Below are 14,754 nucleotides of genomic sequence, written 5' to 3' on the forward strand. Positions count from 1 at the left end.
AATCACTTGAAAGTCAGACAGCTCCATTATATTTCGTCACGAGCAACTGCCCGTATGCAGACACTGACTCCCCACCTTTCTCCAGACTAATGTTACTTGTAGAGACCAGCTAAAACAGAACTATGAAACTTCTCCAGATTTTTGATAAAAAGCAAAATATCCTTTAAAGCCTTCTTATTACGAAAGATGACAGCAATATCGGACTTGTAAACCTGGAAAAGGGAAAATGCTCTAAACCAGAGTAACTGGCATAAAGGCTATATTCCAGGGTGTCTGAAGTCCTCGTAGACAAAATCAGCCAAAACGAGGAGGTCCCAGAGGGCTCCACAGAGCCTCTGGTGCTCTTCCCTTCTCAGGGTGAAAACCACAGGATGAAGGTTTGTTATTTTCTAGCTAAATGACAGTAAGACAGTTCCCAGAAAAGAAGCACCAGATTTATTTATTAAGATTTTTCTCTCCCCACGCTTTCCCCCTTAGAACAAATGAATCCTGTCTTTCTTGACAGTGTTCAACGTGACAACTGTCCCATCACCATGTACATTTATAACTTCACTGAGCTAGCAGATATCTGCAATGTTATGTAGAACATGCAGTGCAGGATACAAGACTAAATAAAAACTATTCAAGATTTCCCATGCTTTGATGGACAAAACAGCTCACATTTTAGACCAGACACAAATTCTCAAGTGCGCAGTCAGCTCAGGCAACACTCGCACTCCTAAGATTAAGCACTGTGTAAGAATCTTAGGACTTGACCCCAGTTTCTCCAAAGGATATTACAGGAGATGGAAGAGATGCCACTGCCACATGGACTGACATCAAATCCTCTCTCTAAACTAGGGAAACAGCTCTGGACATCTTGATAAGTTTTACCTTGTCCTTGTATAAGGATATGCATTCCATGATTCCTCTTCAACTCGCAGAGCTGCCTTGGGCAATATTGACCGAAACCAGCTGGGTATGTGCATACCAATGTGGTACACTTTGTGAGTATACTGCCCGTTGCCTCCTGGTCCATCCATGTATGGCCTGTTCTCCAGGATCTCTACTCCACTGCCTTCCCCACATGTCTCCTCTCTGCTCTTTTTCTGAAAGGGAAAATATATCACATAGTTAATCCTTCCAGTGCACTGTACATACCAAGGTCTCAAAGCACATTAACATTGGGGGTGGTTTCTAAGACTCCTTTTGTGCAGCGCTTCATACAGACAGCAGAACTGTAGCGGCACCCTGGCAGTAAGATTACCAAACCTAGAGATCATAAAGGAAAGGTTTAGAGACTCATCTGGCCAACACAGGAACAGAGATTGGATTTATTAAGGATCCTGTAAAAATCTGATTTGGACACTAAGAGACGGTTTGAATGGAGACCTAATGACACATCAATTCCTGCTCCTATAACAGGTGACACGTGGCTCTTCCTGAGAGCACACTAAACCTTGGCTCCAGCTGTGAACCACCCAACAGTACAAAAATCTTTCATATCAGCAGATGACACAGCGAAAGGGAGCTTGTCCGACTTAGCTCATTCTTGTGGTGTTGTATCAGCGTGAAGAATCATACACAAACTCGGCGCAACATCACAGTACTAAAGACTATTTTATGACCTAAAACCACAGGATCTGGGGGCTTGTTGCTTGTGGTCTTGCATGGCAGCAGCTCTCCAAGAACAGCTTGGAGACTATTCTCTGCTAATTAAGATATTTAGAAGAAACAACCCAAGTTTGCCAGAATGCACACAGCACCCGCTGGCAGCCTCCATATTTTGGCTTATTTGTAGTATTGTCCCTCATTGAGAAACCTGGCAAAAATTCCTTCAATAAAAAAAACAAAACTGATTTCAGTGCTTCTAAGAAGAGCTAGAGGCAAACCAAATATTTATTCATTTCTAACACATTTCAGCAGATTGGATGATGTATAACCTTCATCATTTCCAAACAACAGATTCATATTGGAGGTATTTTGAGTTTATTGTTTGTATTTGAGAGCACACTACTTTGGAAATTAAGAAAAAAAAAGGAATTTTATACAAGAATCAACTGTGAAATATAACACAATAACAACTTCTCATTTTCAGCATACAAACAATTCAAAGGATAACATGGTTTAACAGAAAATGATTAATAAGATGCAAGAGATCAGCTTCTCATCTTTTGAGGACAGGATGATAAGCCAACACAGCTATTTAGAAGTAAATAGCCCTCTCTTTAAAGAACTCCCAAGCGATTTTAAATTTAAACAGCTGTAACCGACAAATCTAAATAACTGACAATCTAAATAGTAATTTTTTTCCCACCCCACAAACTGCAATAGTCCTGCAAAAGAAAAGCACTTTTTTTTACAGTTTATTTCTAACATTCAGCTGGCAGTTCATTAACACACACATCCTCTTAAAACAAATTGCTGTCTTTCAGTTCTTATATAAGCACTGACCAAGTCCTGTACAAATATTTACGACAATAACATTAAACAATCTTGATGACCCAAAAATCTGGTTAATTCAAAGGTCTCAGAAAAGGCAGTAACCCAGCAGGCATAGCAAATATGTCAGACAGAATAATAGCACAGCATCTGCTCTGAACAGTTGATACAAATTATGGAGATCTAGAGTTTTATTATATGGCAGAAGCATGTGGAAATCATAAGCAGAGGAAAGACGTGTTCTCTTCGTGCCAAGTTATCACACGTAGAATCATACATCAGCTGGATTTAAAACTCCATTCTAGATTGCACGGTTACCAGAAATTCCAGTCAAATCTGCAAGTCCTCATTTGGGACCAAAACATATTTAGGAGTTTTTCAAATTCAAAAGAAATCCACAGCACTGAGTGGACTCAGCACCTCCTAGGACTGTGCCGAGCTGGACCAACACAGAACTGGGTCTCCAGATTTACGAACGCTTGTATTGAATTAGAAAACCAAAACACTGAAGATTTATTTTGTTTGAATAGCCATAGTTGATATGAAAATGGATAAAAACACCCTCTAGGCTTTCTTTCTCAGAATGCAGTTTCATACTCTTCCTTTCAGAAATACATGTGAGATATACCTTATGTCTTGCCTTCCTCTTACAGCTCTCCACCTCTTGAAGCTCTTCAGAGGGCCATGCAAGTGGCCAGCTGCTTCCATAACCTTAAGTTTGAAGGTTTAAGACCCTGTGCTGCCGATTCTGACTTTGGCTCCCATCAAACATAACAGCAGCAGCCCGGGAGCTCTCCTGCAATATGCGTTTCCTTTTATTGAAGCCCCTGGCACCCCACCCTACTATAATGTCAGCCTTGCTTAATACAGTTCCGCAAAAAACTCTGTTTTCTTCTGTTGCATTTCCTGATGGATTGAAGATGGATCCAAGCAGGAGGTTTCTCTCCAACTTGATCCACTTGAGAAGACTAAAGACAAGCATTCAAAGCAAAGCCAGGCTCTGACGGTCTCCTGAACTGTGACTTCTCCATGAGAGGAAGTTTCAAGCTGGGGTGAACAGGACACAGACACTTGCCTATGCCCTCAGTCCCCAAACAGAACTGTTCTGATCCATGCCCTCATCAGTATTACCCATCTTTGGGGATGAAACATCCTTAGTCTCTGCATAGGTTTCAACTGAGGAATCTATCTTTTTTTATTTCAACACCAGAAGAAATGGTTTACATCTGAAACAGTTCAGAAAAACAAACTCCAATTCTTTTATAACTATGAGGCCTGAGCCAGGCTCAGGAGGACCTCTGCTCAAACCTTTCTGGTTTGAAGCCCAGCATTTGTGATAGCTCAGGCACATACAGCTAACACTTAACATTCTCCACTTTTCTTTCCCCCATTTAGCCAGTTTTGACAAAAATCTCTCTGCATGAAGATGAGCTGCCTAGTTCTCATCCTACAACTAGAACCCTGGTGAACCTGCAATATTGGCCAATTTTTTCTTTACATTAATACTTCCATAGGCAGCTTTTCCACATGACCTGGTAATGCTAACACTCAGCTTCTCAGACAGAGCTGTCTGATCGCGGGAGATGTGCCGGGTGGCATGGTGTTATGGTTCCAACACTTTGCAAGGGAAGGAAGAAGGGAAAAACCCAAATTAACTGAGATTCTTTGCGGAATTTAGTTCACGTCCCACTCCTGATTTATGGTTATTTTATTTAGTTCTATGCACCTGCAGGAGACCACGAACCCTATTCTGAGAGCAGGGCATGCTTCCTCCTTCAGCCTTTCCAGATGACCAACTCCAGCCCACAGCCTCTTTCACCCAGTTGCAAGCCTTAAGCAAATTTTGGCCCTACACATTCCTCCTGCTTGTCACTTATCTACATAAGATATGACAAGGGACAGCAAGAACATTTTCTTTGACGAATGTGAAATAAGAGCTGCACCTCTGCATGTCAAAAAAAAAAAAAAAAATCTGAGCTGCAAAGTTTATATCCCAAACTATATTTTGAGCCAGGACTTTTGAGTCAGGCCAATTTATACTCAAAACACAACATAACTTATTGCTGGGAAGGATAGTATGATCAAATAAAAACTCTACATGACAAACCCCCACAAAGCTGCTTCCCAGCCCTGCGTGCTCTCAAACTTACCAGTTAGCTTGCTGAGAAGGCAACAAGCCACAGTGAGGTCAGGAAGGACCAAAAAAGTCAGGTTAGATGGTGAACAGTCAATTACTAACCAGTCACAAAGACAAAAAGAAGATAAGTTTCTCAGACAATAAAAATGAAGACATCAGCCACACATACTTGAGAGACCAGGATGATACTCTGCACGCAAGCAGTACTGTGAAAGTACACCACTTATGGAAGGAAAGAGCAATTTGCTTTTCAACCGTATAGCCTCTTCATGTCTACTGTGACTCAGCTACAGCATGGAGAGGGCTTCTTACAAGGAAGTGGTCTGTAAACAACAATTAAAAAATAACCATGGGTTAGGAAAGCATTTGGCTTGAAAAGTGTCTGGCAAGCCCTCTCCAAAGAATATCTGTCTGCTGGGAGTGGCAGACGTGCAGGCATTTTAGGGTCAGCCTTGAAGGTTTCAGCCTCATAGACCCATGCCCCTATGAGAAGCAGAGACTTTATTTAGCAGATTACCTGTGTTATTACTGCTTGCTACTAACAAGTAGCTACTAGCTACTTGCTACTAAGAAGTAGCAAGATACTGTTGTCAACAGTATCTTCCCTCTATATAAATACCTGATGAACAGTCCCCAACAAAATCAAAGAGTATCTAACAGCCTTTATATGCAAGTTATCTAAGCCATAACCACAGTAAACGGTCTTATATTGTATTACAACAGGAAATCCAGTCACCCCTTTAGAAGTCCCTCTCTTCTGCTGATGACACTCTATGTTCTGCACAGCCCCATCCATAGCTTTCCAGGACAGATGGTGACACAGATCCCTTCTAGCTAAAGTAATAGCATTAAATTACTCATAACAGGGAACCCAGAGAAGCAGATGCACCATGATTAGCAAGAATGCCAGTTACTTAAAGGCTTCTATTAAAATAAATCTCTTGGCACAGCAGCATAGCATGGGACAAAGCACATGACCTCACCATAACAATCATAGATGAATAATTCCCATGAATGTAATCTAAACACTGGGCTAGCCCAACCCCATTTATCATCTGCCCTTCACAACAGGAGACAAATGGTAAACAAAGCCTTCCACTAGCAAAGACACGTTGATCAGTTCTCAGATCTTCCATCCCCTTTCCCAGTCAGAAATGTGCCTCACTATCAGCTAACAACATGGAGCACATCTTGCAAAGCCTTAGTCCAGCAAACTTGTCCTGGAACAGCTGAGTAGGACCAGGTGACTAAACACAACTCATGTTTTTCTAGTGGGGTACAGCTCAGTAAAGGAATGATAGTTGATGGCAACAGAAACCCCCACAACTTGAGGAGTCTCACTACAGCTGGAGAAACAGCTTTCACAGCACAAGAATGCATAATGCTGGATAAAACAGCTAAGATATGCCTTATTGTATGAGCTGGAGAAATACAGAAGGTCAGGCTGTGGAAATTAAACTTGCCTTGTAGTGTTTTGCTTTTGGTAAATTAAAAGAAAAACCAACCCCACCAACCAACACAGTATTGCTCAGAAGAACATTGAGAAGAACATTATCCTAAACCAACTGAGTCCTTCTCTTTGTGTTTCAGCCCCGGAGTAAAGCACAGGCTGAGCATGGGCTCAGGTCCATACACAGAGAATCTCTGCAAAGCCTACAGCACCACTGCAAATGGCTCAGTGGTTTAGTTTCTCCTAAAGTTTTTTTTATTGTAACTTACTACTTTGAGCACTGCAATGGTACTGCAGAGAACAGTAAAGACAGAGTAGGTTGCATGGTGATAATAGGCGATCCAGGCATTGTTCTAGCTTTTAAAAATAGATTATAGCTATAACTTACCTTGTTTACCACTGATTACTGTTTACAGTACAACCCCTCAATCTAAATAAGTTAGATAGTGATTACAAAAGGTTGACATGCTTTAGCTTCATGATGAAGTTTCTTGGTGCATTACAGCAATGTATTTACACAGTACCAGTGGCCTACTTCAATGACCTGTGAGAGTTTTGATTTGAGATTATTTGAATTATGAAGACTGACAGCACTACGCTTGGTAGACCTATCGTCCATTAATAATGAGACACAAATCATGGTCTGGAAACAATAACCAGAAGATTTTTTGTTTTGGGTTTTTTTTGGGTTTTGGGTTTTTTTTTTCTTTTTTTTCTTTTTCCCCCTCCAGCTCCTATTTGGCAACAGGGTATTTTGATAGTTCAGACAAATTATTCTGGGAGAATCTATTAAAATAACACTGAAGTCTTGGGATTTTTTTTATCCCATTTAGACACAGATATGTATACAAGAAGTTTACAGCTGGTTGATGGTTTCAGTTAACAATGACAGCAAACAAAGGCATCTATATAACCACTGAACAAGAACATGACAGCAAATATCCCCCAGAGGATCCTGCTAACATACTTGCTCATACTGTTGTGGTAAGGGAGGGCTGAGAACACATTCTCTATAGCCAATTACTATTTTTTTATTGTTTTGGATGCTAAGGCTACCACAAATGCCAATTAAGTCCCCAGAAACAGACTTGTCCTTTGGGAACCAGAGAAAGCCTAAATTGCCTCACGCAATCCACCAGACAAAAAAATGCCTGAAGCTGCTTAGGATGGATGACTCCTGCCATCATTGGATAGCTTTTAAGACCTGGTTTCACTAATCAGACCTATTTTTTAATTTTTTTTCTGTTCAGTTTTAGAAAGGAAGTACAAAGGTTCCTAAGACGTAAAGGGTTGAGTAACAAGATTTAGGCTGGGAGAGGAATAAACTACTTGTTTTCAATCTCTTCCATACCTTAAGGGAAAAATATTCCCAACTATGTCCAGTGGGACATTATTTAGGCCGATGGAGATTTCACTCTTCTAATTGATTTTTCCAAAGCGTTGCCTTCTTCCCATCACCATCTGCCTTCCTCAGCGTGCTCCAGGCAGCTGCCTACCAGCCATCATCATCTCCTACCTGCAGGCACCTTGCAAGAGAAGAGCAGAAGCTGCATCTACAAAGAAGGCACCAGTTAGACTATGACTGGTGTGTTGCACGTGATAGCCTTTTACAGAAGTGTTGGGAGAGGTTGTAAGCAAAGCAGCCTGTTAGCCTCAGCCATATATCTGGGCTTATTGAGGCGATACTTGCATTTGAACACCACAAATAAACCAGCATGACAACAGATGCACAGTTTCAGCCATAGCTGCTGCAAGCCAGAATTAAACAGCACCTAAAACCAGAAAGCCAACGATAGAGATACTGGAAAATACCAAGAGGTCCTGAAACTAATGCATGGTTCATTCTTAACACATTTTCCCAGCACAGGATTTTTGTACATGGATAACATGTACAGTGACGATGTGCATGCACATGGGTGTATCCGTTCTATCTTCAGCTGTCTCTTGCCGTGGTATGACTCAGCTCTGTGTTCTGTTAACCACTCCTTTCTGAGCATTTGAACTGACATCTAATTCATTATGAGCAATCTGCTTTCACCACCGACAACATTCTGCCTGCTGATACAGATATCTGATAGACCAGGCACATTCATGGTTAGTATTTACTGCAGGTAATCAAAAATCAGGTCTTTGACTATGAAAACAAAATGTTGGTTTACCCTAAAAGTACAGTAGAGTCATACTTCCCAAGCTGTTCTTTGCTGTTTTTTTTCTTTCCAAAATGTGCGTGTCAAAGACCTGAAACACTCAATTAAAACGAGATCACCATAATCAGGGTGATACCTGAGTAAATAGCTTTTTTCAGTGCGAAAGAAGGGAGCAGAGGAGATGGTATTATTCCACTGTTACAGAAGCCAAGAAGGAGAACTTCTGGTCAGATCAAAACCAACATAATTTTATCAGTGCATAACATGTTCTAAGAGCAAACAGGAAGTTACATGAATTAAATTAAAAATAAAAGTCACTCTTACTGTTATTAATGCAGTAGAGTGCTGAAGTAGAACAGCACACAACTTCTTGCTGTCAAAGGCTTTTGTGCCACAGCCAGAATAGCTGAGTCCTCTCACATTAAAGATGATGGAATCAACAAGAGAGCACCGTTTTGAAGAGGGAGAAAGTAACCTGAAGACACAGAGCTGCTGGCAGGGCTACGTCTAGTACCCAGATCTTTCAAGCCCCATTTCGGCATCCTAACCACGATGCGGCAGTCGTCTTCATTGGGGTTGAGTAGGTACCTTTACCAAAATATTGCAAAACAGTCCTCTAACAGGGAAGACAGGGAAGCTTCTCTACTCTTGTTTTGCAGGAGTTGAGTGTAGTCTTACTAGTTATATTGGAAAGACAATATTAAAGGTAGGCAGGAGCTAGGAACCCTGTTACCCCAGGGATGGGTTTTAATAGCAATTTTGAGCCTGCACTTTGTAAGGTACAAATCAGAAACAATCCACGTCAAGTCGGACTGAGAGTCCTTCAACAACAAAATTGCTGAAGGACAGTAAGGGACTTGTGAGTTTTGTTATTGTCCAGTAACACTATTCATGCCCTTTCAGAAGTTGTGGACACCACAGGACCATGGTTTTGTTTACACCATGTGCATCACATTATGAATGCAGGCAACTTTAAGCTGCAACATCTGTTTCCATGGCAATGGGACTGCATCAGCAATCCACTGGGTTTAGTTTAGGCCATCTTCACTCAGGCTTCACTCAGCACTGCACACGAATCATTACTCTTAACAGCAAACCAAGTGATGTCACTAGTAACCATGGTGCCCATAGCTGAGGTTTCCATGTGCCCTTTGCACTCTAACATGCATCCTTCACGCACAACAATTATTTTAATCCAATTAGTGCTGTTAAAAAAATAATAATACATGAAGGGCCAGTGACAATACTTATTTAGCAAAGGAAGGTTATTTTGAGTCAACAAGATAATGATCAGAACATGAAGCTTTACAACAGCACTTTGACTCTGAGCCTCATTGCACTGTACACGTAGGAATGACCTGAAACCCTGGGGAGGGGGGGAAAGAAATCTATTCCTCATCAATGGCTTTATTAATAAAGGCAAAAGAGCAGCTGTTTTAAACATCCTCCTTCTAGGTCTGATCAACGGCTGGGCAATGCGCAGTGCTTCGTTGCATCTAGGCAATACCCCTTCCCCCAAACACCGGCGCTTCTCCAGCTCAACATAAAACCTGGTCTTAAGAGTTCCTACCATCCAGTCAAAAACAAGCAAAAGGAGTCTTCAAATGAGAGGGAGAGAGTTGTAAAGTGTGTGTGTGTGTAGGGAACTCAGAAGACCCTCCATCCTGGCAGAAACCTCGTCATAATGCCATGAAAAGACTGCCACTTTCTAGGCTGCTGTATCAGATGGCCAAAGAGGACAGCTCTATCAATATGGAGACCTTTCATAGAGACCAAAGACCTTGCTGACCATGAGCACAGTCTCCTCCAGATCAATGAACCACCTTCACGTCCCTGCCCAACACTGGGTTTGGAAGCGATGCATTCTCCTGGCACATCAGAAATCCCAGCGACCCAGTCTCAGCAGGAGTGGGGCTGTCCTACCAGCTCTGCAGCTTGGGGGTTATGCTCTGAGCCATCAGGACAGCCAAGTACCTTTTGCCCTTCTCCCTCACAATAGTCTGGTTTCACTGAGGATATCCAACCACATTAGCTTATTAGGCAGAAGATTTTGATGGTAACCATAAAGTAGTTAGCATCTATCTTCCCAACCTAGTGCTGCATAGCTGCAATTTCCCAGAGGGTTCCCCTTTGGGTCCTTCCCAGCTCTGCAAGGAGCTGCAATCTGATCACCCCCCTGCCTGCAGCAGGGATATTATGGGACTCTTCCCTCAAGTTCACCAAGCAAGAATTGGGACTATCACACAGGAATTGCTGGCCTTTTGTCCAGTGCCTCAATCACTGTGTAATGCTACCTCCAAGGAGATACCAAACACACAAGAAGAAAGAAGAGGATGTCACCCATGAAGTGTCTTTCTGTCAGAGAGAAGCACATGTAGATCCGCTTTCTGATGGGAGGTACATCTAGTGTCCAGGGGATCCTGGGTCTGTTCCTGTCACCCCTTCACTCTCCTGAGAGCCATCTGAGGTGGGGGTCACAGCCCTTCGCATTGCACCCAGGCTGCAAGAACCTCCTCCCTCTGGGTTTCCAGCCCCAAATCCTGCAAGGCTCCCAGCCAGCAGAAGCAGAGCAAAGCTGAGCATGCAGAAGGCCCTGAAGAAGGGACCATTCTCACCCAAGCAAGTGCAGGTTACCTGTGCTGCATCTGCAGCACCATCATTCTTGGCTGCTTTCCTTATAATGTAACACACATTCCTAAAAAAAAGCCCTAAAAGTTAAAGGCAGGACAGGTTGTCAGCAGCAGAGTCTCGCAAGACAGACAGAAATAGGCGCAGCATCAATTTGTACGAATGTTGTACGCACTGCATTATTTAGAATCAGGCCTAGATATTAATGAAGCTGTTTGTACAAAACCAGGATATTTTGGGGACAATCAATTGTGCAGGACTATAAATAATTTACAGCATCAAGAGAACTGTTCTCATGGCCACTCATTAATCACCCCGCCTTACAAAGACGCCCAGTCACACTCCTACGGAGCCAGGGCTGGATGTGCCAGAAATACATGAATTAGGAATCACTTTGTTATGGAGATACCTCAAACTTGTTTACCCCACATGCTCCATCTTTCAAAATGTCTACTACACTTCCAGCTCAGTATTTCATCTTACCTTGAGTATTTCCTTCCCTGTCTTTAAGCAGATTTTTCACCGTATTAACTATACCACAGACACTGTGAGAATTACTGTCCCAAGTTTAAAGGGAGGTAAAGCACGTTGCTCATTATTATCTTGTGAGTCAGAGACTAAATTTCAGCTCAGGGTGTTTTGGATCAATTCTGATCCTCTGACTACATCCCTTAGATTTTAGGAACCCAATGCAACTATTCACTAACAATAGTCTGTATGCTAAAATACTGGAGGACTGGCTTAAAGAAATCCCCACAGTTTTCCTAATACTTAATTCATTACTTGCCTTCAGGTATTTGAAAAAGTGAGAACCTAATCTGGGGTCAACAGTCAAAATTTTGTCCAGAGGTAGACAGGTCAGAAATTTTCTTTCATAAGAATAAAATAAAGAAGGAAAAAGGATTTCTGACAGCCACAAGCTCAGAAAGATTGTCAGTGCTGCATCCTGTATTAAAACCAGTACAAATCTGAAGTTTAAAATATTTTTTGTGTTATAACCTTCTCTCAGCTTCACTCAGTTTTGTTAGAGAGCATGTGAACTGTCAAGACAACATAGTTCACTACTCTAAAGTCAATCTTTTTTTCACCAGGTATGGAATAACAGCCGATTTAAGAACTGTTCCAGGATAACGGCTACAAAACAAGAAAAAAAAGTAAATGCAAAAAAGATGTTTGCTATTTCTGTATGTTTTCCCAAAATGCTAACCCGTATGGCTGTCGCTGTCACCTGTGCAAATTAGACCGCAAGTCTGGTAGCACTGAACATAGCTGTACTGCCCGAGTTCTCAAAGCTAAGCAACTGCGAGTGTCTTACTCTCCTCTTTCAAAAGGATGCAAGCCCTCATGATCACAAAGAAAAGGTTATGAAAACCAGAAGAATAAGAGAGAACATAGAAGTCACACATTTTGAATGCTGCAGCATAGCAATTGGTGGAAAAGCTTCAAACCAGGCTTTTGCTTTTAGACTTGTGAATCTTCCAGGGTCTCTGGAGCTGTCAGCAGTGTCACCTGCTTTTAAATTTAAAACATATATGTCTATCTGTCCAGATGGCCAAGGCATCTGCAAACGAAACAAAAATAATCAGCCACCCTGTTCTTCAGTGTCCAGAGATGAAGGGTTAGTTTGTTTTCCCCCACTCAATCAATCTTTCACCATCTGCTGAGCCTGCTGGCAATTGCTAAGTGTAGCTAACAGTTTAAGGGACACGACTTTTGCACCCAAATATCAGGACATGGCCTCAAGAATTACCACCACCAAGCACGTTTTTTAAGTCTATTCTCAAAGGTGCTATCTGAAAGCTACACAAATGAAGGAGAAAACAGGACAGTGCAGGGGTCTGGAGACCGAGATGATGGACAAAACCATGATCCTTCAGAAAGGAGGGAAGTGACTCAGGGTACTCCATCAGCAGTCATGACAGGAGAGTACAGCGTACCACTTGGAAACATGTTCTGATTTTTCAGGGAAGGCAATAAATGCAAAACCCTGAGCTACTGCAGAAGAGAGGCTCATGTTAAAAGATGAGAAGAGCCCTCGATTCCCAGGATGCTGCCCAAGGTCAGCAGACAGTGCTGAGCAGATGGGTTATCTTTAACAGATTGCCTCAAACAGGGGCCAGAGTCCTTCCCCAGTCGTGGACCCTCGAAGTGCTGAATGACAAAGTATTAACATTATTAGCTTATAGGGATGATGCAGCATCTTAAAATAAGTCTCATCCTCAAAAGGCAATCGCTAGGTCCACAAGAATATTTTTAAAGTACACTATCTTTGGAGGAAGGTCACAAGTACTCAGAAAAAACTGCATGAAGAAAACAAGGACTGGAGTTATTTACAGCAGACAAAGTAAGCTATGCACACCGATATAAAAATAAGATTTAAATAACAAGAGGAATTCTCTCGTCTTATGTAAGGGTCAGAAGGGCAACGGTCTCTCGGAATCTCATGGCATATGGAACCTCAGTAATGAATGGTATTAAAATGACAAAAGGACTGACCTTTGGCTAATAACATACTGATCTTTCTGACAAACACATTCAGATCTTGGAATACAAGCTTTTATGAGATAGAGACTTAACATTAAAGTGTGCATTGTTTCTGGGGTGAGGGGGAGACATACAGAAAGGTAGATTCCCTAAACACACAAGAAAAGGAAGCAAGTGTTACAGGAAAGGATGGCTGTTGAGACACAAATACGGAGGACACTTACAAGAGGAAGAATTAAGAGATCCTTTAATAAGATCTATCTAATGTATAACACAGAATGGTCCTATCCTTTGTGCCTGACAGGCTTCAAACTCCTCACAGAGACAGAAATATTGCAGATGCCTTTGATGTGATGTGCAGAGTCAGAGGAGACATCCAGGACAGAGTCCTCGGTTCAGCAATTCTGCAGGAAGAAAGAAATCCCTACAGATACTTACAACTGTCCCCTCCATAAACAGTTTGTGCTTCATGAAACTCATTTCAGCGCTCATCTCTAGTTGCTTTCTGCTTACATTAGGGTAAGAGCCTGCAGTTTCCCCAGATCAAACTGCAGCTCTCCTAGTCCTATGGGCAACTCTCAAGGTCGAGTTTATCTAGAAAGTTCTCACCCTTGGAAGCAGCACAGGCTTTTAAATGTGCGTACAGATTTTAGGAAAAAGTTACACTACAAAACTATTGTCTAGAAAAGAGGTACAAAGAATGATTTCACTGTTTTGAAATATTTTGCCTGTTTTATGCACCAGAATAAAAACAGGTCACAGTAGGAAGGAAGATTGCTGGGTCCGAGCCCAGATATAAAAATTAGTATGTTTTAACTTGGATAGTAAAAAGAGACAAAAACTCAGCAATGATGCAAAAAACCCCTTGTGCATATGGAAGAGCTAAGACCTAACTGCTCTCCAGCTAAGGCAGCAAGGGCTCCCAACCTGAACACGTTGACAACACTGCGTGAGAGGTTTCCCATTAAAACATGGATATTGACAGCCTAAAACTTAGAGAATAACAATTCTGTTCAGATCTGCTAGGCTTCAAGCAAGTCAAGAGTACATTAAGCCCTTCACTTCAGGGCTTCAATTAACTTAGTTATGGAAGAATTTAAGCCCTACTTAAAGTACTGAAACCACTGTCTCTGTAGATAGTATTTCTGAAGCTAGCAGAAAGCAACACTTAAGATTGCTCCTCTCCCCCCACCCTCAAATTTAAAATAAATAAATAAAAAGCAAAGCAGCAGGCCACTCACCTCAGTTTTCACAGCTTTATACATCAGCCTGGAGAACTTTAAGTATAAGAGGAATTATAGAGCGACATGGGCACGCACACAATGATTTATTTCATGTCTCGCCTGCCTAGTGGCGCAGAGAACCAACAGAGATGCTGGATTATATACTGCACAGTTTTAATTCTCCCATCCAGTAAACACAGTAAATATGAGTACAGCCTGTTCTGGTCTAATGGAAGAATCCTTTGCTACTTGGGCATGACGCTG

At 41.8% G+C, this 14,754-nt stretch overlaps 1 protein-coding gene across 10 annotated transcripts in view; it reads right to left on the reverse strand.

The window, feature by feature from the left end:
* PITPNM2 (phosphatidylinositol transfer protein membrane associated 2) overlaps positions 1 to 14,754 on the reverse strand; it is a 141,977-nt gene that overhangs the window by 53,756 nt on the left and 73,467 nt on the right. For all 10 annotated transcript variants that reach the window (XM_072880454.1, XM_072880458.1, XM_072880457.1 and 7 more), the window contains one exon: positions 874 to 1,088. In XM_072880454.1, coding sequence (XP_072736555.1) covers positions 874 to 1,088 — 215 coding nt within the window. The remainder of the gene's footprint in view (positions 1 to 873; positions 1,089 to 14,754) is intronic.

The sequence above is a fragment of the Ciconia boyciana genome, chromosome 15 (assembly GCF_034638445.1).
Source record: "Ciconia boyciana chromosome 15, ASM3463844v1, whole genome shotgun sequence".
In the NCBI taxonomy this organism is placed as follows: domain Eukaryota; kingdom Metazoa; phylum Chordata; class Aves; order Ciconiiformes; family Ciconiidae; genus Ciconia; species Ciconia boyciana.